General features: G+C 41.0%; 1 protein-coding gene across 1 annotated transcript in view; it reads left to right on the forward strand.

Moving 5' to 3' along the window:
- Positions 1-27,993, forward strand: part of LOC101113346 (schlafen family member 11) — a 73,555-nt gene that overhangs the window by 39,116 nt on the left and 6,446 nt on the right. Inside the window, 3 exon segments of the mRNA XM_027975299.3 lie at positions 18,505-19,583; positions 20,462-20,542; positions 24,504-27,993. Coding sequence (XP_027831100.2) covers positions 18,505-19,583; positions 20,462-20,542; positions 24,504-25,084 — 1,741 coding nt within the window. The 3' untranslated portion in view covers positions 25,085-27,993.

Consider the following 27,993-nt stretch of genomic DNA (forward strand, 5'->3'; position numbering starts at 1 on the left):
TAGCCCTATCGTGCAGAGTATCTTAGAAAGTACAGATAAGCAGGGACAGAAGGAGAAATCTCCCGCCCCAACTTAGACAATCACGTGTTTAAAGCCCAGGCGCTTCGCTCGCAAAGTTTCGAGGGGCGGAGGCGGCGTCGTCACCATTGGCTGGATGTGCCAGCTCGCCTAGCGTTTACCAGCTCGCCTTTCAAACTGAGGACAACAAGGATCCTGGAAACTTCTGAGCAGCGCACCTGGGTAAGTTTGTCGCCCCCTCCCACGCCCTCCCACGCCCCCGCAGTTGCCAGACGGGCTTCCGTGGTGGCTCAGTTGGTAAAGAATCCGCCAGGAGACCCCGATTCGATTCTTGGGTTGGGAAAATCCCCTGGAGCAGGGATAGGCTACCCACTCCAGTATTCTTGGGCTTCCCTTGTGGAGACCTGGGTTCGATCCTTGGGTTGGGAAGATCCCCTGGAGAAGGGATAGGGTACCCACTCCAGTATTCTTGAGCTTCCCTTATGGAGGCCGGGCTTCCCTGGTGGCTCAGAGGGTAAAGCGTCTGCCTACAATGCAGGAGACCTGGGTCCTATCCTTGGGTCGGGAAGATCCCCTGAAAAAGGAAATGGCAACCCACTCCAGTACTCTTGCCTGGAAAATACCATGGACTGAGAAGCCTGGTAGGCTACAGTCCATGGGGTCGCAAAGAGTCAGATACGACTGAGCGACTTCACTGTGGAGGCCTGGGTTCGATCCCTGGGTTGGGAAGATCCCCTGGAGAAGGGATAGGCTACCCGCTACGGTATTCTGGCCTAGAAAATTCCATGGACTGTGTAGTCCATGGGTGGCAACGTCAGTCCATGACTGAATGACTTTCACTTTCATTACTGCCACATATTTGAACCTCAGCTTCTTATCCTAAGTCTAATTGAGCAGCCCCCAACCCTTTTTGGCACCTTCCTTTTAGAGAAAGACAATTTTACCACCACCGTGGTGGGGGTGGGGGTGGGGTGAGGGGGTGTGAGTCTGGCAGTAATTCGAGTGATGGGGAGCAGCACGTGAAACTCCCTCGCTGGCCAGCATCTCACTTCCTGCTGTGCCCCACCCCACCCCTCTCCACCCCTAGCCCCCACCCCCACCGCCCCGGGCCTTACAGACCTCGGGCAGGTACCTGGGCTGGTACACGGGCTCCATGTTACTCTCATTACTGCCCAAAGCGGCACAACCCCACCCAGCCCGCTTCCGGGCAGACCCTGGCCCGCTGTTCCCTCGCGTTTGAGTCTTGGCTCTGTGACTCCTGTCTCGGTAGCTGCTGAGGCTGCTAAGTCGCTTCAGTCGTGTCCGACTCTGTGCGACCCCATAGACTGCAGCTTACGAGGCTCCCCCGTCCCTGGGATTCTCCAGGCAAGAGTACCGGAGTGGGTTGCCATTGCCTTCTCCGTCTCGGTAGCAACATCTACCAAAAACCTACAGATTGTTGAGGACTTGGGATCCGGACACTTGGGAGCTTGAGGTCAGGGCTGGATGTCTTCCCCTGCATGGGCCTAGGGAGAGAAAGTTGGGGTCTTAGCAGCAGCATATCACAGGGAGGGAGGAAGGGCAAGGGACAGGTCAGGCATAAGGGGAGTTAGGGTTCTGTGGGTAAAAATGTGGCTGGCAGTCACTGGTGAACTGTCTTCTAAATCCAGTAAGAGAAACCAAGCCCTTAGTGCTTTGCCAGAGTTTATAATCTATAAGGGAGTGGGGAGAAGAACCACCCCCTTTTAAACTAAAGGCAGAGTGCTAAAGAAGGCCAAAGAATGCACCATATGCTTGTGGTCTGTGATTTGTGTGTGTGTGTGTGTGTATGTGTGTGTATTTGGTACCTTGGTTTTTATTTCTCAGGAGTTAGTTCCCTTCACTTCTGGCCCACCTTTCTGTGCAGTTACCACCAACCTGCATTATGGCATTACTAAGGAGATGTGAATGCCATCCCATTGCCCATTAAAAATAGCCATCAACTCAGGTTAAATCCTCAATCCAGGTCAGGTAGAATTTTCCCCAAAGTCTGAAGTGTGAAAGATTTTTAAAACAACTCACCTGTAAAACTAGATCCAAGGTTCCAGGTGAGGTCAATGATTTTTTAGGCTCTTAGGGATTTGATAGGTTTCAGTTCCCAGCATATTTAAGGACTGTGTTCCACCACGTAAGGGCAGTGGTTTTGAACTGTAGAGAGTTCTCCATAGTTACAGAGTTGGACTGACACGGCCAGGATGTCATGCTCACCCACAAGCCCTGGGTCCTTTCTCTATATGGTGTCTCAGTTCCAGCTTCTGTGGGTTCCAGGTTGCCCAGCAGGATGAGAAGGCATTCTCCTCAAGCACTTTGGGGGTGAGACAGTACCTATGGTGAGTGAACCAGAAGGGTTCACCAGTGGTAGGGCCTGATGCAGAGGGTGTTAAGGTTGGAAGGAAAGGTGAGAGGACTCTAGATGCAGAAGCTACAAGAAGACTGGGAGGCAGGGACTTCTTGGCAGGGCTTGTATTACAGAAGATACTAGGACTGGGACTCTGTTCTTGGGCATGAGTAGAACTGATTCTCCCTTTGAGATAGAGATGCAGAATCTTTTCTGTCAGGTCAGCAGGAAATGTGGACCTGTGTTTGAGGCAGCCCTCATGTCTAAGAAATACGAAGAAACTGGGTCTAAAGAATACTCGTTGTACTGCAATATTATGGAGAAAGCATAGGATGGCAGGCATACATATCTCCCTCTGCTCTTTTCTTTTTCTTTTATTAATTTATTTTAATGATTTTATTAAAAATTTTTATTCTATATTTGAGTATAATTAATCGACAATATTGTGTTAGTTTCAGGTGTACAGCAAAGTGACTCCCTTATACATATATCTATTCTTTTTCAAATTCTTTTCCCATTTAGGTTATTACGGAATGTTGAGCAGAGTTCCCTGTACGTACAAATACAGTAGGTCTTTGTTGGTTATCTGTTTATGCAATATTAAGACTTCTATTAAGGGGTATAATTAAATGACTTTGTTTAGCTGGCTTTATCGTTGTTTATCTACCAAGAGAGGATACTTACTCTGTTAGTGTCTCTTTGGGGGAAATGTTCCTTGCTTCAGGGCTTCCCCAGTAGCTCAGCTGGTGAAAAATCTACCTGCAATGCGAGAGACCTGGGTTCAATCCCTGGGTTGGGAAGATCTCCTGGAGAAGGGAAGGGCTGCCATTCCAGTATTCTGGCCTGGAGAATGCCATGGACTGTATAGTCCATGGGGTGGCAGAGTTGGACACAACTGAGTCACTTTCACTGACTCCTTCCTTCAGGGTCGTGTTCAAAAGCTTTTGTTCTTGGCACCTGGGCCGAGGAGTCCTGTTTGAATGGATTACTGGGTCCTCAGCTCTTAGAAAGGCATCTTCCATCTGCTTCAGCTCTGAGTTTTGGGACAACCCTGAGGAAATGATGCTGCCTTCCAGCAGACTTGGAACCACAGCCTTCTCCCTCCAAAAGTACTGGGAAGAGCCCAGTAATCCTCCCGAAGATGAAGTTGCTAAAGAAAAATCTGCATAACTCTGTCTCGGAGTCTGTCTGTATGTGCCTATTCCCATGCGCTCTTTTGCCCCCTAATAAATGCTTTACTTGTTTCACTACTTCCCATTTCTCTTGGAAATTCATTTATTCACAGCTGATGGGCCAGGGCCTCGTCACTAGCCACTGGTCCCTGGTGGTCTAGTGGCTGGGTTTCAGTGCTCTGATTGCCATGGCGTGACTTCAGTCTCTGGCTGGGAACTGAAATCCTGCTCAAAGCTGCTCTAGGCCAAGGCCACCCGAGATCATATTTGGTGCAGAAACCCAGGAGTTCAAGGTAAACCGCAGCCTTTGCCCAGCTGCGGCTTGAGGCCCCTGACTTTTGCTCTTGTCCTTTTCCTCTTGCTTTCTACTTTGCTTTCTATTCAAGACATGCAGAGCATAAACTCAGTCTGCTCACTGCCTTATGGGTCCCCTCAAATTGAGTGACAAGGGCCACCCTCAACTTAAGGATCCCCCAGGTCATGCAGGTTCAAATAATGCTTGAGTGACAGCTGACACTGTCCACTGGGGCCTGGTAGAAACACGGTTTCTAACCGTGTAGGAGCCCAAAGGGTCTTTCAATCTCTCTGTCCCATGTAAAATCCTCCACTATGCTTTTCTTTTGCACCTTATTCACACAAAAAGATCTCCATATAAGTGATTCAGACTACCATGAGGGTGTGACTCTCTCTGAGTCTGTCTGCCCATGCATGTGCCTGTTTATTTTCCTCCTAATAAACACTATATTTTTTCACTAAAAAAAAAAAATCTCATACCATTCTTCAGGAAACCATTTGACAATATATATTTAGATCTTTAAATGTTTCATCATTAGATCTACTGATTCAACTTTTAGAAATCTCTGTGTCTGTATATACTTCATCTACCTACATAGAGTTTTATAATTTTCACTTATTTATGTACCTAAGACCAAGTGTAACCTCATGTTTTAGAGCCATCCTTTCTTTCCACAGATCTAGACACTTTCTTCACCTAACATGATTTTTCCTCTAAGGAAAAATCCTCCATTTCTACCACAGAAGAGAAATTGCTGATTTTCTGTTCTGGTCTCCATTCCCCATCCTAAAAAGTCTTTACATATGTTTGAACCATATTTGTATACTGAATTGAAGTACTTTGTCAGGAGACTCTTAGACTCATTGCAAAGTAGATGTAATTAGCCTATCCAAGCCTCAGTATAAGTGATCTGTGATCCTAGGATAATTTATTGAACAATTTAAAGCAACTTCAAGGTACTTCCTTAGTGGCCCAGTGGTAAAGACTTTGCCTTTTAATGCAGGGGGTGCAGGTTCAATTTCTGGTTGGAGAGCTAAGATAATGCCTCGTGGCCAAAAAAAGCAAAACATGAAACAGAAGCAATATTGTAATAAATTCAATAAAGACTTTAAAAATGTTCCACATCCGCCCCCCCCAAAAATCTTAAAGCAATTTCCAGCTGTAGAAAAATAAATAATACTTTGCTAATAATATATATGAAGTTATGAAGCAGTTAGTAAGGTTTTTAAAAATAGCTAATCATTATTTTACAAAAATGATTATATATAACATATTATTACACTGGAAAAACAAGATTCAAAACTGTTTGTCAAGTTTAGTATGGACCAGACTATACAAACTCTTCCATTGGAAAAAGCTCATCATGTTGGGTAAAGTGTTAAAAGAACAGAAAAACAGCTTACATCTCTAATTTATATTATGTAGCTACTATAACTATACAAAAAAGTTCTTAGTGACCCAGAAAACCACGATGGTGTGATCACTACCTAGAGCAAGATCTCCTGGAATACAGAGTCAAGTGGACCTTTAGGAAGCATCCCTACGAACAAAGTTAGTGGAGGTGATGAAATTCCAGCTGAACTATTTCAAATACTAAAAGATGATGCTGTTAAAATACTGTACTCAATATGCCAGCAAATTTGGAAAACTCAGCTGTGGCCACAGGACTGGAAAAGGATAGTTTTCATTCCAAACCCTAAGAAAGGCAATGCCAAAGAATGTTTAAACTACCACACAATTGCACTCATCTCACACACTAGCAACGTAATGCTCAAAATTCTCCCAGTGAGGCTTCAACAGTATGTGAACCAGGAACTTCCAGATGTTCAAGCTGGATTTAGAAAAGGCAGAGGAACCAGAGAAATTGCCAACATCCTTTGGATCATAGAAAAAGCAAGAGAGTTCCAGAAAAACATCTACTTCTGCTTTATTGACTATGCCAAAACCTTTGACTGTGTGGATCACAACAAACTGTGGAAAATTCTTCAAGAGTTGGGAATATCAGACCACCACACCTGCCTCCTGAGAAATCTGTATGCATGTCAAGAAGCAACAGTTGGAACCAGACATGAAACAATGAACTGATTCCAAATTGGGAAAGGAGTACGTCAAGGCTGTATATTGTCACCCTGCTTATTTAACTTATATGCAGAGACATCATGAGAAATGCTGGGCTAGATGAAGCACAAGCTGAAATCAAGATTGCTGGGAGAAATATCAACAACCTCAGATATGCAGTGACACCACCCTTATGGCAGAAAGAGAAGAAATAAGGAGCCTCTTGAAGAAAGTGAAAGTGGAGAGTGAAAAAGCTGGCTTAAAACTCAACATTCAAAAAACCAATATCTTGGCATCCAGTCCAATCACTTCATGGCAAATAGATGGGGAAACAATGCAAACAGTGACAGACTTTATTTTCTTGGGCTCCAAAATCACTGCAGATGGTGACTGCAGCCATGAAATTAAAAGATGCTTGCTTGTTGGAAGAAAAGCTATGACAAACCCAGACAGCATATTAAAAAGCAGAACATTATTTTATTGACAGTGGCCCATATAGTCAAAACTATGATTTTTTCCAGTAGTCATGTATGGATGCTACAGTTGGACCATAAACAAAGCTGAGCACTGAAGAATTGATGTTTATGAACTGTGGTGTTGGAGACACCTCTTGAGAGTCCCTTGGACTGCAAGGAGATCAAACCAGACAATCCTAAAGGAAATCAATCCTGAATATTCATTGGAAGGATGGATGCTGAAGTTGAAACTTCAATACTTTGGCCACCTGATGCAAAGAACTGCCTCACTGGAAAAGACCCTGATGCTAGGAATGATAGAAGGCAGGAAGAGAAGGGAAGAAAGGATGAGATCATTGGATGGCATCACTAACTCAATGGTCATGAGTTTAAGCAAGCTCCAGGAGTTGGTGATGGACAGGGAAGCCTAGCGTGCTGCAGTCCATGGGGTGACAAAGAGTCGGACATGACTGAGCAACTGAACTGAACTATAACCTTGACACCAACATCTGTCAACAATAGTATGAGAAAGGATAATTTTTGGACAGTCTCATTCATGATCATAAGTACAAATCTTAAATAAAATATTACAAGTCAGATTCAGTATTAAAAAATGATAGCAGGAGAAAGGACTTCCCTGATTTTCCAGTAACTGAGACTCAGTGTTCCCAATGCAGGGTGCCCAGGTTTGATCCTTGGTGCAGCTAAGAGTTTGCATGCCACAATTGAAAGATCCCACATGCCACAAGGAAGATGCCACATGCTGCAACCAAGATCTGGCATGGCCAAATAAATAGAATAAGTAAATTTTTTTTTTAAAAAAAGAAATGATTACAGGAATGATGTCAGCAAAAAGGTGGATAAGGAAGCTTTGACTCCCCATGAAAACATAGGAAAAAATTAAAAAAACAGGAAACCAGATGACTCAATAGTCTGGGCTCCAAAATCACTGCAGATGGTGATTGCAGCCATGAAATTAAAAGATGCTTACTCCTTGGAAGGAAAGTTATGACCAACCTAGACAGCATATTCAAAAGCAGAGACATTACTTTGCCAACAAAGGTCTGTCTAGTCAAGGCTATGGTTTTTCCAGTGGTCATGCATGGATGTGAGAGTTGGACTGTGAAGAAGGCTGAGCACCGAAGAATTGATACTTTTGAACTGTGGTGATGGAGAAGACCCTTGAGAGTCCCTTGGACTGCAAGGAGATCCAACCAGTCCATCCTAAAGGAGATCAGTCCTGGGTGTTCATTGGAATGACTGATGTTGAAGCTGAAACTCCAGTACTTTGGCCACCTGATGCAAAGAGCTGATTCACTGGAAAAGACTCTGATGCTGGGAAAGATTGAGAGCGGGAGGAGAAGGGGACGACATAGGATGAGATGTTGGATGGCATCACCGACTCAATGGACATGGGTTTGAGTGGACTCTGGGAGTTGGTGATGGACAGGGAGGCCTGGTGTGCTGTGGTTCATGGGGTTGCAAAGAGTCAGACATGACTGAGCGACTGAACTGAACTGAACTGAACAATAGCAAGTGGTCAAAGGTAGTCAAGTGGATATATCAAGAAAACACAACATTCAAAACTGTAGGAAATTGCATGACATTTTTGCTTGCCCTTGGCTCAAACTCTCCCTGGCTTGGCAAGATCTTGGTCTGGATGAGGTAGCAACTCAGTCCCCACTTCCCTCCTTGATATGGTGGTGCCAGAACAGGCCTTACTTGTGATATTATAACCTGTCTTAAAGACTGCCTGAGGAATGGTGTCCATATCGCCTCATTCAGACCCCAGGTGGGAAAAAGTGGCAGCCACTCTTTGTGAAATCTTCAAGGAGATTATAAACATACAGATGTCTAGGATGAAAGATTACAGTTGAAGACATACAATAACCATCTAAAGCCTGGAGAAGGAGCTGGGGTGAGATTTTGGGGAAATGAAGGTATTGCAAAGCAACTATGTATATGGAGAAATTGAATAAAGCTCAGGTAGGACTTGTGATCAGTAAAAGACCTGAGAATTTCTTAACCTCTCATGTGAGACAGACTCACTATGCTCAGACCATGCTCAGCTAATCATTGAAAGACTGCCCTGGCACAGAGGCAGTCTGCAAAGACTGGGAGAGGGGGCTGTTTTTTCAGATATCTGATTTTCAACAGAAACTTGTAAGGCATACAGAGAAACAGGAAAACATGGCCCATGCAAAATAACAAGGTAAAATGGCAGAACTTTTCCCTGAGGAAACTCAGATATTAGACATACTAGATGAAGGCTTTAAAACAGCTAGGTTAAGTATGCTCAAAGAGCTAAATGGAAAAATGGGCAAAGAACTAATTAAATCAGGCAAACAGTATATTTACGAAGTAGGAATATCAACAAAAATAATAGATATTATAAAAAGAAGACAAATCCGGAGCTGAAAAATACAATAACTGAATTGAAAAAGTAGAGGAATTCAACAGTAGACTTGAGAAGGCATGAAAAAAAAAATCAATGAATTTTAAGACAGGACAGTTGAGATTATCCAGGTCTAAGAGCAGAAAGAAAAGAATGAAGAGAAGCAAACGAAGCTTTGGGGACTTGTGGGATATTATCACACACAGCAATACACATTATGGGAGTCCAGAAGGAGAAGAGAGATTATTTGAAGAAATAATGACTGAAAACTTCCTAAATTTGGTGAAATATGTGAATCTACAGAAGAAACTCAATAAACTCCCAAGTAGGATAAACCCAAAGAGATTCACACCAAGACATCTTATGATGAAGCTATCAAAGCCAAAGCAAAGTGAATCTTGAAAGTAGCAAGAGAGAAGCAACTTGTCATATCACAAGGGATCTTCAGTAAGATTAATAGCCAGTTTCTCAGCAGAAAACCTTGGAGGCTAGAAGGCAGTGGGATGATATATATTTAAAATGTTAAAAAAAAACCAAAACACTGTCAACTGAAAATTCTATCTCTGGAAAAACTGTCTTTTGAAAATAAAGGAGAAATTAAGATAGTCTCAAACAAAAGCTAGAGGAATTTATTTCTACTACGCTGGCCATAAAGGGAACGCTGAAGGGAATTCTTCAAGTTAAAGTGAAAGGATGTCATATAGTAATTCTAATAACAGTTATTGGTAAAAAAAAAATATGGACAAATACTACAAAAGTATTATTATAATTTTGGTTTGTAACTTGTTACTTTCTACAGGATTTAAAAGAAAAATGCATAAGTAATATAACTCTAAGTTATCAGTACATAGTATATAAAATACAGTTTGTGACATCAGTAACATAAAGTGAGGGAGGGAGGAGTTATAAAGAGGTAGAGTTTTTCTATGTGACTGAAGTTAAATTGGAATGAATTTAAGACAGATTGTCATCATTTAAAAATGTTATATATAAGGGTTTCCCTGGTGGCTCCCAGTGGTGAAGAATTTGCCTGCCAATGCAAGAGACACGGGTTCGATCCCTGATCTGGGAAGATCCCACATGCTGCAGAGCAGCTAAGCCCGTGCACCACAACTATTGAGCCTGTGCTCTAGAAACTGGGAGCTGCAACTACTGAAGCCTGAGTGCCCTAGAACCTGTGCTGTGCAACAGGAGAAGCCATTGCAACGAGAAGCACGCACACTGCAACTAAAGAGTAGCCCCTGCTCACCGCAACTAGAGAAATGCCCACACAGCAATGAAGACCCAGCACAGCCAAAAATAAATAACATTATTAAAAATGAACTCGTCATCAAATCCTCTGGGTTTGAGACACATAGTTAAAGTCCCAACACCCATTTATGATTAAAAAACTCTCTGCAAACTAGGAATAGAGGGGAACCGCCTCAAATTGATAAAGAAGACCTGCAAAAAAACCTACAGCTAACATCCTACTTAATGGTGAGAAATTTGAAATTTTCCCACCAAAATTAAGTTGAGGTAAAGATACCCCTTCTCACTACATTTTTCAACATTATATTGGATGTCCTTCTGTTCAGTTCAGTCACTCAGTCGCTCAGTCGTGTCCAACTCTTTGCGACCCCATGAATCGCAGCACACCAGGCCTCCCTGTGCATCACCAACTCCCGGAGTTCACTCAGACTCACGTCCGTCGAGTCAGTGATACCATCCAGCCATCTCATCCTCTATCGTCCCCTTCTCCTCCTGCCCCCAATCCCTCCCAGCATCAGAGTCTTTCCCAATGAGTCAACTCTTCGCATGAAATGGCCAAAGTACTGGAGCGTCAGCTTTAGCATCATTCCTTCCAAAGAAATCCCAGGGCTGATCTCCTTCAGAATGGACTGGTTGGATCTCCTTGCAGCCCAAGGGACCCTCAAGAGTCTTCTCCAACACCACAGTTCAAAAGCATCAATTCTTTGGCGCTCAGCCTTCCTCACAGTCCAACTCTCACATCCATACATGACCACAGGAAAAACCATAGCCTTGACTAGATGGACCTTAGTCGGCAAAGTAATGTCTCTGCTTTTGAATATGCTATCTAGGTTGGTCATAACTTTTCTTCCAAGGAGTAAGCATCTTTTAATTTCATGGCTGCAATCACCATCTGCAGTGATTTTGGAGCCCCCAAAAATAAAGTCTGACACTGTTTCCACTGTTTCCCCATCTATTTCCCATGAAGTGATGGGACCGGATGCCATGATCTTCGTTTTCTGAATGTTGAGCTTTAAGCCAACTTTTTCACTCTCCTCTTTCACTTTCATAATGAGGCTTTTTAGTTCCTCTTCACTTTCTGCCATAAGGGTGGTGTCATCTGCATATCTGAGGTTATTGATATTTCTCCCGGCAATCTTGATTCCAACTTGTGCTTCTTCCAGTCCAGCATTTCTCATGATGTACTCTCTATATAAGTTAAATAAGCAGGGTACCAATATACAGCCTTGACGTACTCCTTTTCCTATTTGGAACCAGTCTGTTGTTCCATGTCCAGTTCTAACTGTTGCTTCCTGACCTGCATACAGATTTCTCAAGAGGCGGGTCAGGTGGTCTGATATTCCTATCTCTCTCAGAATTTTCCACAGTTTATTGTGATCCACACAGTCAAAGGCTTTGGCATAGTCAATAAAGCAGAAATAGATGTTTTTCTGGAACTCTCTTGCTTTTTCCATGATCCAGCGGATGTTGGCAATTTGATCTCTGGTTCCTCTGCCTTTTCTAAAACCAGCTTGAACATCAGGAAGTTCACGGTTCACGTATTGCTGAAGCCTGGCTTGGAGAATTTTGAGCATTACTTTCCTAGCATGTGAGATGAGTGCAATTGTGCGGTAGTTTGAGCATTCTTTGGTACTAAAACAATAATAATAATTAAAGAAAGAATAAAGGTATACAGATTGGGAAAAAGAAATAAAATTGTATTTGTTCACAGATGACATATTTATGCCTAAAATTGAAAGAATAAATAATAAAAACTACTGAAACTATAAACAGTTTTAGCAAGTTTTCAGGATTAGTTCAGTTCAGTTCAGTCACTCAGTTGTATCCGACTCTTTAGGACCCCATGAATCACAGCACGTCAGGCCTCCCTGTCCATCAACCAACTCCCGGAGTTCACTCAGACTTACGTCCATCAAGTCCGTGATGCCATTCAGCCATCTCATCCTCTGTTGTCCCCTTCTCCTCCTACCCCCAATCCCTCCCAGCATCAGAGTCCTTTCCAATGAGTCAACTCTTCGAATGAGGTGGCCAAAGTATTGAAGTTTCAGCTTCAGCATCATTCCCTCCAAAGAAATACCAGGGCTGATCTCTTTCAGAATGGACTGGTTGGATCTCCTTGCAGTCCAAGGGACTCTCAGGAGGTCCTCTCCAACACCACAGTTCAAAAGCATCAGTTGTTCAGCACTCAGCTTTCTTCACAGTCCAACTCTCACATCCATACATGACCACTGGAAAAACCATAGCCTTGACTAGACACAAGGTTAATATATAAACGTCAGTCATTTTCCTATATACTTGCAGTGAATAGTGGAATTTTAAATTAAAACACAATACCACCTACATTAGCACCACCCAAAATGAAATGCTTAGGTATAAATCTTTAAAAATATGTAAAAGATATGTCCAGGGAAAACCACACAACAGTGATGAAAGAAATCAAAGTAGAGCTAAATAGAGATTCCATATCTGTGAATAGGTTTCATATTGTCACGATCTCAGTTCTTCCTAACTTGATCTAAAAGATTCAATGCAATCCCAATCAAAATTGCAGCAAGTTACTTTGTGGATACCAACAAACTGATTCTATAGTTTATATGGAGAGAAAAACAGAACCTCAAAGAGCCAACACAATATTAAAGGAGAAGAACACAGTTGGAGGACTGATACTCCCCAACTTCAAGAAGGTACTTTAACTTCAATAAAGCTACACTGGTTAAGGCAGCATGGTACTGATGAAAGAATAGAAAGAGATCAGTGAAACAGAATAGAGAACTCAGAAATAGACCTGCATCAATATGGCCAGCTGATCTTTGACAAAACAGCAAAGGCAATACAATGGAGTAAAGATAGTCTTTTCAACAAATGGTGGTAGAACTACTGAACATCCACATGGGAAATTTAAAAAAAAGCATGTAGACAAGGTAACTGTATACACTTCACAAACATTAACTCAAAGTGGATCATGGGATGTATTAACAAACGTAGAATTCAAAACGATAAAACTCCTAGAAAATAATCTAGGAGGAAACCTCAGTGACCTTGGCTGACAATGACTTTTTAGATACAACACCAAGGACATGGTCCATGAAGTGAAGAATTGATAAACTGGACTTCATTAACATTAAAAAAAACTTCTGCTCTGAAAAGAAAATGTCAAGAGAATAAGACAAGGCATAGACTAAGAAAAAATACTTCCAAGAGACATAGTTATTGTATTGCTATCCAAAATATGCAAAGAACTCTTAAAATTCAACGATAAGAAAATAACTCTATTTTTTAAATGAGCCAAAAAATCTTAACAATCATTCACCAAAGAAGATATACAGATGGCAGATAAGCATATGAAAAAATGATCCACACCTTATGTCATCAGGGAAATGCCAATTAAAACAAGATTCTACCACTTATCTATTGGAATGGCTAAAATCTAGAACACAGAGAACGCCAAATGTTGGCAAGGATGTGAAATAACAGGAACTCGTATTCATTGCTGATGGGAATGTAAAATGGCACAGCTACTTTGGAAGACAGCTTGGCAATTTCTTACAAAACTACACGTACTCTTACTGTGTAATCCAGCAATTTTGATCCTTGGTATTTTTCCAAAGGAATTTTTATGTCTCCACAAAAACCTGCGCATAGATGATTCAGCAGCCCTATTCATAACTGCCCAAACTGAGAAGCAGTTAGATACCCTTCCGTGCTCAGTCGCTTCAGTCGTGTCTGACTCTTTGTGACCCCATGGATTATAACCCACCATGCTCCTCCGTCCATGGGATTCTCCAGGCACGAATACTGGAGTGGGTTGCCACTTCCTTCTCCAGTAGATGTTCCCGACCCAGGGATCAAACCCACATCTCTTCATTCCTCCTGCTTTGTCCGGCAGGTTCTTTACCACTAGCACCACCTGGAAAGCATCCTTCAGTAGGTGAATGGATAAATAAACTGTGGTGTGTTCAGGCAATGGAATATTATTCAGTGTTAAAAATAAGTAAGCCTGGATGGGAGGGGAGTTTAGGGAAGAACAGATACATGTATGTGGATGGCTGAGTCCCTTTGCTGTTCACCTGAAGCTATCACAACATTGTTAATCGGCCATACCACAGTACAAAATTAAAAGATTTTTTTAAAAAAATAAGTGAGTTATCAAGCCATGAAAAGACACAAAAGAACCTTAAATGCATACTATCAAGTGAATGAAGTTACTTGAAAAGACTGTATATGACATTATAGGAATGGCAACCTAAGACAGTAAAAAGATCAGTAGTTGTCAGGGGTTGAGGGTTGCAGAGAGAACAGGTTGAGCACAGAGGATTTTGGGGGCAGTGAAAATGTTCTGTATGATAGCATAATGATGGATACATGTTATGATACATTTTTTCAAACTCATAGAAAATTCAACACCAAGAGTGAACCCTAAGGTAAACTATGGGGAAAAAAATAAACACAAAGAAAAGCATTAAAATAGGAAATGAGGAAAACATAGGCAGAACATCTTCAACATAAATTGCAGCAACGTGGTTTTGGATCTGTCTCTTAGGGTTATGGAAATAAAAGGGAAAAGAAACAAATAGACCTAACTAAACTGAAAATACTTTGCACAGCAAAGGAAACCATAAACAAACTGAAAAGACAACCCATAGAATGGGAGAAAATATTTGCAAGCAATGTGACTGACAAGGGTTTAATTCTCAAAGTATACAAACAGGTTATATAACCTAAATGTAAAAAAAATAAAATAAACAATCAAAAAGTAGTCAGGAGACCTAAATAGACATTTATCCAAGATAGATAGCCAATAGGTACATGAAAAGATGCTCAACGTTGCTAATTATAAGAGAAAAATGCAAATCAAAACTAAAATGAGGTTATCACCTCACACTGGTCAGATCTGACCATCATCAAAAAGTCTACAAACAATAAATGCTGGGGAGGATATGGAGAAAAAGGAGCCCTCATACACTGATGGTGGGAATGTAAATTAAGGCAGCAGCTATGGAGAGCAGTATCCATATGATCCACAATCCCACTGCCGGGCAGTTTTCTAGGGAAAACGAATTCAAAAAGATACATGCACCTCAGTGTTCATAGCAACTCTATTTACAATAGCCCAGGCGTGGTAGCAACCTAAATGTCCATTGACAGGTGAATGGATAAAGAAGATGTGTCATAATAATATATACACTTGTACACAAAATGGGATATTACTCAGCCATAAAAAGGAATGAAATAATGCCATTTGCAGAAACATGGATGGACTTAGAAATTATCATCCTAAGTGAAGTAAGTCAGAGAGAGAAAGACTAATACCATTTATATGTGAAGTCTTACAAAAAATGATTCAAATGAACTTATTTACAAAGCAGAAATAGACATAGAAAGCAAACTTATGGTTACCAAAGGGAAAAGGCAGGGGGAGGGATAAATTAGGATTAACATATACACACTATTATATATAAAATAGATAGCCGACAAGGGCTTACTGTATAGCACAGGAAACTATATGCAATATCTGTTAATATCCCACAATGAAAAAGAATCTGAAGGAGACTAGATTTACACACACACACACACATATACATATATGTATGTATAACTGAATTACTTTGCTATACACCTGAAACTATCACATTGTAAATCAACTACAATTTAAAAAGAAAGAAGTAGGAAAAAAAAAAAAAGCAAAAGGATAACTGGAGGAATGTAAGTTAAAGGATCTCATTCAACGCTCCAACAAAATAATCAATAAAGATATAATATGTTCCTAAAAAAAAATAAGAAATGAGGGTCAAAAAACGATGAAATGAAGATGGCTTCACTGGTGAATTCTACCTGGCTAAATTTTTTTTGTGTGTGGGGGATTCTTGCCAATAAAAATAATTTCTCAACTAAAATCAGAACATTAGCACCATTCTGGCTGTCCAGTCTCAATCCTGTGCAAGAAATACTGTTTCAACCAGTGAGGTGATCCCCTTGTCAGGTATCTTAATTTGTTCATGCTGCTCTCACAAAATGTCATAGACTGGGTGGCTTATAAACGATAGAAGTTTATTTCTTACAGTTATGGAAGTTGGTGCAGCAGATTTTGTGTCTAATGAGGGCGGCTTCTTGGTTCTGAAATGACTGTCCTTTCTCTGTCCTTGGACTTCCCTGGTGGCTCAGAGGTTAAAGCGTCTGTCTGCAATGCGGGAGACCTGGGTTAGATCCCTGGGTCGGGAAGATCCCCTGGAGAGGGAAATGGCAACCCACTCCAGTACTCTTGCCTGGAGAAGCCCATGGACGGAGGAGCCTGGTGGGCTACAGTCCATGGGGTCGCAAAGAGTCGGACACGACTGAGTGACTTCAGTTTCACTTTCTCTGTCTTTACATGGTATAAGGGGTCAGGCAGCTCTCTGGGGAACCTTTTGTAAGGATACTAATCTTATTTATGAAGGCACCACATCACACCCCAAACATCATCATCCTGGGGATTAGGTTTCAACTTGTGAATTTTAGGGGCACACAAACATTCAATTTATAGTACCAGGCTATTCTCTGGAACCAGGATCCAGTCATGAGGTCCCAGGACAACAAGTTGGCATGAGTCCCAGGGCTCCTTGGGTAGAGGCCATTGAGCACTCCAAAGGGAGGAAAGTTGGACCTGAAACCTCACAGTGTTGTCCAGGCTTGGGTAACCTTCCAGGATGACACTGCTGGCCCTGGCTGGTCCCAGGCACTGGAATGGCTCAGAAAATTTCATGGAAGACATTCCAGAGCATGAAGAGTGCTCTGCACCCCGGAGGTTCAGAGTCCACGGCAGGAACCAGCCCCAGACCTCTCCTCTTCGTGTTCTGATTAGGAGCCCCCACCTGATTTCCTGTCGTTAGAAAACAACCACTCTAAACTTCCTGGTGGCCTCCCTGGTGACTCAAACAGTAAAGAATCTGCCTGCAATGTGAGAGACCTGGGTTCCATCCCTGGGTTGGGAAGATCCTTCCTGGAGGAAGGCATGGCAACCCACTCCAGTATTCTTGCCTGGAGAATCCCCATGGACAGAGGTTGGGGTCCATGGGGTTGCAAAGAGTTGGACACAACTGAGCAACTCAGCACACGGGTTATTTTCGATGTCCAAAGCAGACCCAGAGTTATTTTCGATGTCTCAGCTCTGGCTGCTACAACAAAACTATCCTAGACTGGGTGGCTTATAAACAACCGAAATTTATTTCTCACAGTTCTGGAGGCTGGGAAGTCCAGGATCAAGGTGCCAGTGTGGTCAGGCTCTAGTCTTGTTGAAAAGAGGGTCCTTTTCTGGTTGCAGACTACTGACTTTTCATGACATGGTAGAGAGCAGAGAAGAGAAGCAAGCTGTCTTGAGAGTCTTATAACGGCATTAATTTTATTCACGAGTGCTCGAACCTTCTGATCTCATCTGATCCTAATTACCCTTCAAAGGCCCCACTTTCTAATACCTTCAGCACGGTAGGGCAGGGTTTCAGTGTACGAATTTTGGAGGGACACAAATGTTCAATCCATACATTTATTTACATATGATCAAAAGTTTATGGAGACTGAGGTGGTGTCTACAACCTATAGCTGAGCCTCCTCAGGATATTGGTCCAGCAATGGATAGGAGTATTCGGACTCTTTATATCCTTTCCCAGTGTCGTGATTCCTACCTGTGATAAACTTTACATTCAGCTGTCTCTAGGTCATATAGCAAAGCCGTAATCCCAACAGATCTTAAAGAAACAGAGCTAATGTGTTATGTATATAGTTATACTAAAGCTAATGTTTTTGTATATAAGAATTTTACCTCATTGAAAATATGTGGCTATGTGATATCTGATAGAAAATGGATAGAAAATAGAAAATCTTGACCCACCTTAAGATCAATGGCCAAAATTTGTGAATCTGATTCATCCTTGCAGGAAGGAAAAATTACTAAAATGGCACATTGCACCAAGGCAACATTGTAAAGCAATGTCGCTTTAGGACTAAAAAAAAAGAAAAAAATGGTATATTGCTACATGTCTTTGTACTCCCAATGATAATTTCCCCAAAGGATTCCTCAATAAGATAATTAAGATAAAGTTGAAATCATTTTAAAAATTAAAATATATGTAATATATAAAGCTAAAACTTGGTTCACTGAGATCAGAAATATGGATAGGCTCTCCTCAGGGCCTTATCTAAGAAAAGAAGAGAGAAATAAGTTTTATACATATATATATATATATATATATATGGAATTAGGATATAATATAAACAGATAAAAATGAGAGTCAAACAATTAGAAGAGGGTCATATAAAACTATGGTAAAATATTGAAAAATTTTAGAGGAGTAGAAATTATTACCTTAGTTCAAAATACGTTAAAAAAGAAAACATACTTTGTATCCTTACCATGCGATTCAGTGAGATATAGGATAAAGCAAAAGAAAGAATTTTGCTGGGTTTGCCTCACAATACAGAATCTGCTATCTCTTCTGTTCAGGTCCTATTGTAAATGGCTGTCTGTTTTACAGGAAAGAATTTCTGCTTGGAAATTGAATGGCTCCTGAGAAAATGACCATCTGTATTGTTTCGGACACTAACTACCCGGAGCTGGTTCTAGATGTGGGAAAAGTCACTTTGGGGGAGAAGAATAGGAAAAAAATGAGAGATTCTCAACTGAGAAAAAAGCAGAATGAAAGCCTCTCAAAATGTGTGATTACTTTGCTGAATTCTGGAGGGGGAATGAGCAAGATTGAAATTGAGAATGAAGATTACAGTTATGAAAAAGATGGAATAGGGTTAGATTTGGAACATTCTTTAGCAGATATGGTTCCAATTGTTCACAAATACTTCGACTTTATGAAACAAGGTAAATATTTTCTGATTTTTGTCAAATCATGGAGCTCCAAAATCCCTGGGATGAAGATTGCCACCTTGAGTTCCAATTTGTACAAAAGAGATATAACCTCTGTAAATGTCATGAATGCTATCGTGGCACTGGAATTCCTCAAAGACAGGATAGAAACTAGAGAGAGATTTTCTTTAACGTTAAAGTCACCTTCAAAGAGGTGCCGAGAAGAAAGAGAAGAAAGTAGCACAAAAGCCTTGGCTTCTGACTTTTTCAATAGGACGCAACTCAGGTACAGAGAAAAACTCACCTTTACCGAATCCACATATGTGGAGATTAAAGACTTCTCAACACAAAAGCTGTTGCAACGGATTAAAGAGATTCTCCCTCAGAATGTTTCAGCATTTGCAAATACTCGTGGGGGATATTTGTTTATTGGTTTAAGTGAAGAAAAACAAGAAGTAATTGGCTTTAAAGCAGAGAAGAGTGACCTTGACAAGTTAGAAAGAGAAATAGAAAAATGCATCAGCAAGTTGCCTGTCTATCACTTCTGTATGGAGAAGAAGAAGATAAATTATTTATGCAAATTCCTTGAGGTATACGATGAAGAAAGGCTCTGTGGATATGTCTGTATGCTCAAAATAGAGCCATTCTGTTGTGCAGTGTTTGCCAAAAAGCCGGATTCCTGGCATGTGAAAGACGATCAGGTGAAGCAGCTGTCCGTGGAGGAGTGGGTGCAATTCATGATGCATCCTGAACCAGGTGAGGACGGGGGATTGGAAATAATGGTGCATTTGGCTGCGGCAGCAAGAGTTTTTGTTCTCTGAGATTGGGGGCAAGATCAATAGTCCTTCAGATTTCAACACCTAATTTACTAATCTTTGGTGGATACAAGCAATAGTTTGCTATCTCTACCTGTTTAGAAGGTAGTTACTCCATCCACAAAAGTACATTATCTCCTCTCCATAGCACTACCTAGTGTAATTTTTCTTCCCTATCACGTCTACTCACTTTCAAGGAAAGCCTATGAATTCCTTCTCCCTGTTCCTGTGGAGCTCAGTTTCGGTAACTGACCATTTCTTCCTCTCAGGAACACTTGCCTCTTTTATGTACTTGCTCTTCATCTTTCTTTACACTTTCCTTTAAAACCTCTTCCCTCTTCCTCTCCTGTTTCTTCCATTTGTGGACCAACATATAACCCTAAATTGGACTGATAAGAAACGGATAATGTTGGTGTTTTATCTGATTTTTGGAAAAGAAAAAAGCCTCCAGTGAAATTGGACCAGCACTAGCAACTTAAAAATCTCTGAAATTGCAAGCCTCATTCTTAGAATCTCTCCTTCACTAGCCATCATGTCTTCTAATTTTAATTGCTTTTAAAATGAGCCCCGTTATATGGTAATGTATTTGATTACTATTCATGCTCTTTCTTATTAATATTCAACATAGTATGTTTCAGCAGCCTCAAGGAATAAATTTATAACTTTTGTCTGACCTGGGAATCTATCCACAATATTTAACAATATTTCTATTGGGAAAATGGGGTCATTTCTAAGCAGACTTTAGATATACAAAGCATTTACTTGACATACTAAGCATTTAGTTGTGACAAATGAATAAAGTAGTTTTTGTTTTTTAAGATTTTTCCAGGTTGTTTGAAGAGATGAACCTTCAACGAAGTATGTTATCACCAGTTCCCCATGATTGGTCTGTTGATAAAGGTAAGAATTTAGAAAGTCAGCAGCAGAGATATCACTTTAGAGGTAATTTAATTAGGGTTTCTTTGGACTTGTATGTCTTTTCAAATCTCCTTTTCTTCAAATCAGCTCTTTCTTGAAACTTATCGTCAAAGTATATTTTGGCATTCAGGGAATGCTTTGGCGTTTTTAGCATGGACTATATTAAAATGTAATATTTCAGATTTTGATTAGACTTTTTCTTGGTGTAATAGGAACTCCTTTGATTGGAAGTAAGAGAAACCCAAGTCAACTTAGTTTAAACAAAAAAGAAATCCATCATGTCAGTAGGAAGTCTATATTGAGACCCAGCTTCATACATGGCTATATTCCATTATTGAAGAAAGACCAACAATACTCAGAATCTCTGATTTACCTGTTTTTGTTGTTATTGTTTATGGGCAACATGTTTGTTGTTTTCTGCTGTATACACAGTGTTACCGCGAATATTTTTGTTCAGTCTTCTGTCGCATATTTGTGAAAGTTATTCTCGGGTGCACACCCAGGAGTAGAATTGCTAGGTCAGGAAGTAGATGAATATCCAAGCAATGAGATAATACCAGATTGTTTTCTAAAGTAGGTGAGTCACGTTACTCCCACCAACATGTTAGAAATGGCGCGTCTTCTTCAGTTGTCAGCTTCTCTTCATCTTTCTTTTCATCCTCCTTTTTCCCACTCAAATAAGTGTAAAACAGTATCTGTTAACATCTGCATTTCCCTGGCTGTTAATTTGGTTGAGCATCTCTTTGTGCACTTACTGTCTGTGTGTATTTTATTGCCTATGAAATGCTTACTTATTCTGTCGGTTGCCCATTTTGCTATTAGGCTTTTGTCTTTTTCCTATTGATATGTAGGAGATTCTAGAATCCAGATCCTCTTCTGATCATAGGTATTACAGGTTACAGAAATCTTCTCCAAGTTTGTAGCTTTTGTTTTCTCTTTGCTTGAGGCTGCTGCTGCTGCTAAGTCACTTCAGTCGTGTCTGACTCCTTGAGGCCTATGATGATTATCAGCAGCTTGATACTTTTGCTGATTATGACTTAATTTAAAATTAAGTTACCAATATTTAAAGTTACCAAGTTACCAATATTTAAATTTTCTGTTTCACTGCTCTTTCTGCCTTGTGTGTGAGATCCTCTCTAACCAGTAAAACCGTATTTCCTTTCATTTTCTTCTTAAAGTTTTAGGGTTTTGCACTTTATGTTTAACATTTAAAGCCTCAGTCTATCTCAGTAGTGATGTAAGGGTGGTATTTCATTTTATTCCATGTGGATAACCGCATTGTTGGTTTTCATTCACTAAGTCGTGTCGAACTCTTTGTGACCTCCCTGGACTATAGCCCACCAGGCTGCTCTGTCCATGGGATTTCCTAGGCAAGAATACTGGAGTGGGTTGCCATTTCCTTCTCCAGGGGGATCTTCCCAACCTAGGGATCAAACCTGTGTTCTCCTGGCTTGGTAGGCAGATTCTTTAGCACTGAGCTCCCAGGGAAACCCAGTAACCACATTACCCAGTTCCAGTTACTGAAGTGTTCCCATTTTCACCCGCCAATTTGCCATGCCATCTCCAGCAATATTACTTGGTATATGTATAGCTATGTTTCTAGAATCTCTATTATGTTCATTTGGTCAATTTGTCTGTCCTCAGATACACTATACTGTCTTAATATTGTAATATTGTTCTAAGTACTTAGCAGGGCAGGCCTCCTTACTATTACTCTTTTTCTTTGAGAGTGTCTTGGCAATTTAAATCATTTAATCTATGAAACAAATTTTAGAACTGTTTAAGTGCCACAAAAAGCCCTTTAAAGATTTTGATCGCAGTTACACTGAATATATAGATTTCAGAAGTGGCATAGTGACATTATTTAATATCAATTGGTCTTTGTACAATTGAACATAGGTTTTTAAAATGTTTTCTTGTTGTAATTGATGTTATCTTTTTGTTTGGCTGCACTGCTTAGCTTGCAGGTTCTTAGTTCTCTGACCCAAAACTGAATTTGTGCCCTCAGGAATGAATGGAGGTACAAAGTCCTAACCACTGTACCACCAGGGAATTCTCAATGTTTTACTTTAAAAGTTACATTTTTTTCTTATTTGTCACTAGTGTGTAGAAATGCAACTGATTTTATATATTGATTTCACACCACCTTGTTAAAATTTATTTTAAATAATTTGTTCATAACATTGCTTTCCTGACCTAAGAAAATATCATTAAGGTCATTATTTTGAATTCCCTGTTGGGTAAATCACTTGGCTCCACTTCATTAGGAAAAGGTTTCTGGAGATGAGTTTTGTTCTTTAATTTTGAGCATAATCAACCCCGTTTCTTCTTTCTTCTTAACTGTATTGGTTTCTGCACATTATATAAAGCAACCGTTTTCACAGACTGACCTCAAATAGGAGATGAACGCACTAAGTCGTTCAGCCAGACATTCTGGGTGCCTCTCAAAGCTCTGTGCTCATTTAAGCCGCTAACGCTTGGTTCCTAGTGTTCCCCGGAACACTAGAGTAAGCCGAGTCCCGCCAGTGCCCTGATTAAGGGAAGGGAGGAGCCAGTGCCTCAAGGTGTAGCCAGAAAAGTTGAGGCCCTGGATGTGTGTCCCAGTTCCTCCTCTCCTTAGGGAGAAGCTGATAGAGGGCTTTTATCCCCCGACTGCTCTTTTATTTTTCTTTCATTTTTCTTTGTTTATTTATCACTGTGCTGGGTCTCTCTTGCTACACATTTGCTTTCTCTAGCTGCTGCGAGCAGGGGCTGCTCTCTAGCTGCAGTGTAGGGGCTGTTCGTTGCAGTGGCTTCTCTGGTAGTGGAGCACAGGCTCAGTTGCAGCAGGGGCTCCAGCGTGCGGCTGGGCTCAGTGGTTGTGGCGCACAGGCTTAGTTGCCCGGTGGTACATGGCATCTTCCTAGACACAGTAGGGGAAAGAGAGGGTGGGACAAATTGAGAGACTAGCGCTGAAACATGTATATTACCGTACGTGCAACAGACAGCAAGTGGGAAGTTGCTGTATAACCCAGGGAGCTCAACCCAGTGCTCTGTGGTGCGATGGGGTGGAGCTGGCAGGGAGGTTCAGGAGGGAGGGGACATGTATATACTTATGGCTGACTCATGTTGTTGTATGGCAGAAACCAACAAAATGTTGTAAAGCAATTATCCTCCAATTAAAATAAAAGAAAAAAACTACAGAGGCTTTGGAAGATGCTACATTCCTCCAAAGGGGATTATATTTCTTTCTGCAGGTAGATAGAATACCAGTGATAACCTTGATTTTTTGTTTTAAAATTTGTTTTATGCTTTTCTAGAAAGAATATCTTTAAATTTTGCCCTTAACATTATTAGGTCATGGCTCTTCTTGAGTCTCAACTCAAAGTCTGAGGTGTTTACCACAGGCCTTCCGGGATTTGAATTCCAGTCTAAGTCACCCCACCACCATGAGGTTGATAAAACTCAGATTCAGCTCCTTTTATCCTCCCAGTTGACATTTTCTTCTGGGTTTTCTGCATCTCACCCTGTATCTACCAAGTGAGTTGAAGGAAATATGTATGTGGAGTTTGGCTGCTTTTCTGCAGTTTCATCTTAGATCTTCCCTCTCGAATTATAGTTCCTCTGGTAGCCCTGAATGCCAGTCTCTTTTTCCTCAGCCTAGTAAAACTGGAGATTTGTGCTTGGACTGTATTTACCCATGACATGATATGGAAAATACCCTCAGGCAGAAAGCTGGGATGAATGTGGTGCTACTTCCTGTACTTCCATCAAATATTGTGACCCTTTAAGCCCTGCTTGTGTTGGTTGCTCTCTGGTTCTTTAAATTTCTGTTTTTATATTTTATGCAACTTTTATAGTTGTGTTTGGTGGGAGGGGTTGGTCTGGTGCAAGCTACTTTGTCATGGTTGGAATTGGAAGCTTCCAGTGTTGAAAAATTTATTATAATTATTTTCATACCTAGTGCCATCAGAAAAGGTGACGTATATTCCGGAAATCCTCTGCAAGAGACTGTTCTCACAACATGAAGGACTTGCACAGATGATACGTAAAGAGATGGGCTCTGTTCATCAAGGTACATTGATCTTTTCTAAGAGCTGGTCTTTGGATCTGGACTTGCAAGAGAACCAGAGCGTCATCTGCGATGCACTTCTAATTTCCCAGGACCGGCCACCAGTCTTATACACCTTCCTCAGGGAACTGAATGAGGAACTAAAAGGTTATTCTATACAAACTGCCTTAACTTTAAAGAAGAAACTGGTAAAAATGGGTGGCTACACTGGCAAACTGTGTGTCATGACAAAGATCTACTGGAGTGAAGAATCTTCTACATTAACTGAAGGCAGTGCCAGACTTCTTCATGATTCAAGCTTATCTGCAATTTACCCTAAGTCCTATACCCTCATAACCAGCCAAACAATGAATGACTTAAAGAAGGCCCTTTTTATAGTCTTGAAGAGACTTGGAACTTTGAGTGATAAATTTGATTCTGAGATTTTTCAACACCTCTTGAGCAATCAGCATGGATTACTTTCTGAGGAGTGACAAAAGGTTGTTTAAATATCGTCCAGTTCAGTTCAGTCGCTCAGTCATTTCCAACTCTTTGCAGCCCCACAGATTGCAGCATGCTGGCTTCCCTGTCCTTTACCATCTCTCGGAGTTTGCTCAAACTCATGTCTATCGACTTGGTGATGCCATTCAATCATCTCATCCTCTGTCGTCCCCTGCTCGTCCTGCCTTCAATCTTTCCCAGCAACAGGTTCTTTTCTCATGAGTCAGCTCTTTGCATCAGGCAGCCAAAGTATTTAGCTTCAGCACCAATCCTTCCAAAGAATATTCAGGACTGATCTCCTTTAGGATGGACTGGTTGGATCTCCTTGCAGTCCAAGGGACTCAAGAATCTTCTCCAACACCACAGTTCAAAAGCATCAATTCTTCAGCGCTCAGCTTTCTTTATGGTCCAATTTTCACATCCATACATGACTACTGGAAAAACCATAGCTTTGATTAGATGGACCTTTGTCGGCAAAGCTTTTTAATATGCTGTCTTGGTTTGTTATAGCTTTTCTTCCAAGGAGCAAGCATCTTTTAATCTCATGGCTGCAGTCACCATCTGCAGTGATTTTGGAGCCCAAGAAAATTTTGTGCAAGGCTCATCTGAATCATGAAAAGTAGACCAGGCTACAAAGATGTTTTTCATTATGTCGTCAATGTTCTCAAATAATGTGAAAATATGCCTCTGAAAAACTTTGCTAGGAAAACAGCTTGATAGGATCTTGGAAAGCCTAATCTAATTTTCAATTTATTTCTTTCTAAATGGTTTTCATAGGTGTTACTCAAGACTTTTTGTTGTCGTTTAGTCTCTAAATTGTGCCTGATACTTTTGCAACCCCATGAACAGTATCCCACCAGGCTCCTCTGTCTGTGGGATTTCCCAGGCAAGAATACTGGAGTGGGTCACCATTTCCTTCTCCAGGGGATCTTCCTAATCCAGGGATGAAACCTGCATCTCCTGCTTTGGCAGGCAGATTCTTTACCACTGAGCCCTCTGGGAAGCCCCTTTAAAAGTTATTAGAAAAATTAATTTGTTAATTACTCTGTGCACAGGGTAGTTTCTTTACTCTGTGCATAGTTCATGGATAAGTTTTCTCCCACTTTTAAGATATGAAACATTTCAATACTTTTTTAACAACAGTGGAAATTTCCAAGACGTACCCAGAAAACCTTTATAACTTAGAAAAGATTATAATTGATGACATTTACAGTCTTTATAAGGAAATGAAGAATCCAAAACTTGTTCCCCCTCCCCACAAAATTCTCTGAATCTTCTTGGACTACTTTCACCCTGTTCGCTTGGAGAAGTTATGACTTTTCTAATTGCCCAGCTGGCATCCTTAAGAACTCAGCAGAATAGTCACTTTAACATGCGGAATTGAAGATGATATGGAGAATCTTCCAGACAAACGAAAGGTAAAGAAGTTCATCACCACTAGACTGGTGGTACAAGGAATGTGACAGGGACTTAAGCTGAAATGAAAGGGTGCTAATTAGTACAAATGATCTGTCTTAAAATGGTTCGATTTAGGATTTCTTGACTTTACGGTGGTACGGAAGTAATTCGCACTCAGTAGAAACTATACTTCGAATTTTGAATTTTGATCTTTTCTTGAGCTAGCCGTATGCGATATTGTTTTCATATGATGCCGGGCACTGGCAGTGAGCCACAGCTCCCAGTCAGCCGTGTGATCACGAGGGTAAACAACCAACGCTCTATAGTGTGCTGTGTCGCTCCCTGCTTCTGATGTGAAGAAGAGGAAAGCAATTATTCTTGAGAGGAAACTCAATTTCCCTGCATGAAAGTGGCAAGTCAGTAATGGCCATCACGTGTGAGTTAGGACTTTCGCAATGGATGATCTCGACCGTCTTAAAGGCTAAGTGAATCGGTGATGCAGTAAAATTGTCAGCATTTGTTAAATCCACTGTCTTCGTGAAGAGATTACCTGGGCTAATCGATGATGTGGAAAATTTCTCAACACTAGAGTGGAAGACCAGATAGAGAAGCGCACACCACGTAGTCTACTGAGGCAAGCTTTTTCTATATACTTAAAGAGTGTACTGACGATCTTACACATACGCGAATGTTTATAGTGAGTAAATGTCCAATGTTTCAAGCGGCGTTGTTATTTTCATAATGTGAAGATTGGTGGTGAGGCAGCAGGTTGCTGATACCAAAGTGTTTAAGGAAGAGCTGCGTAGAATAATTGTGGAGAAGTATTTGCCAGAACACGTATGTAATGTTGATGAAATCAACTTGTTCCGAAAACATATGCCAGAGCATACGTACATTCATCAAAAGTCCAAGACAATGCCAGGATTCAAGGCTTTCAAAGACTGTATAATGCTGCTTTGGGATAGAGATGCTGTAAGGTTCAAGTTAAAGCCTTTCTTAACCTACCACTTGGAAAACCCTAGAGCACGCAGGAATATAAGAAAGCCTATAGGCTCAGTTCAATTCAGTTCAGTCACTCAGTCGTGTCCGACTCTTTGCCACCCCATGGACTGTGGCATGCCAGGCTTCCCTGTCCATCGCCAACTCCCAGAGCCTGCTCAAAAAAGCATATACTTCCCATTTATTGTTGCCGTAACAGGGAAGCCTGGATGATATTAGCATTGTTTGAAAACTGGTTTTTGAACTGTCTTATTCTGCACACAAGACAATGTTGCAGGCAAAACAAACTACAATCAAAGCTTGAAATCTTCCTAAAGAATATTGTGCCTACTAGACCATCAGCTAGTGCAGATGCCCCAGTGCCTCCTGCCAGCTATCCTCCAGCCTCATCAAGAGAGAACTGATGACCCTGTCACTGTAGCATCAATATCATCCAGCAGTTAATTTTAGTTCAATGTTTCAAACATTCTTCAGGCCTGCTGCGTTTTCAGCTGTGGCTTTGATG

The sequence above is a fragment of the Ovis aries genome, chromosome 11, assembly GCF_016772045.2.
Source record: "Ovis aries strain OAR_USU_Benz2616 breed Rambouillet chromosome 11, ARS-UI_Ramb_v3.0, whole genome shotgun sequence".
Taxonomy (NCBI): Eukaryota; Metazoa; Chordata; class Mammalia; order Artiodactyla; family Bovidae; genus Ovis; species Ovis aries.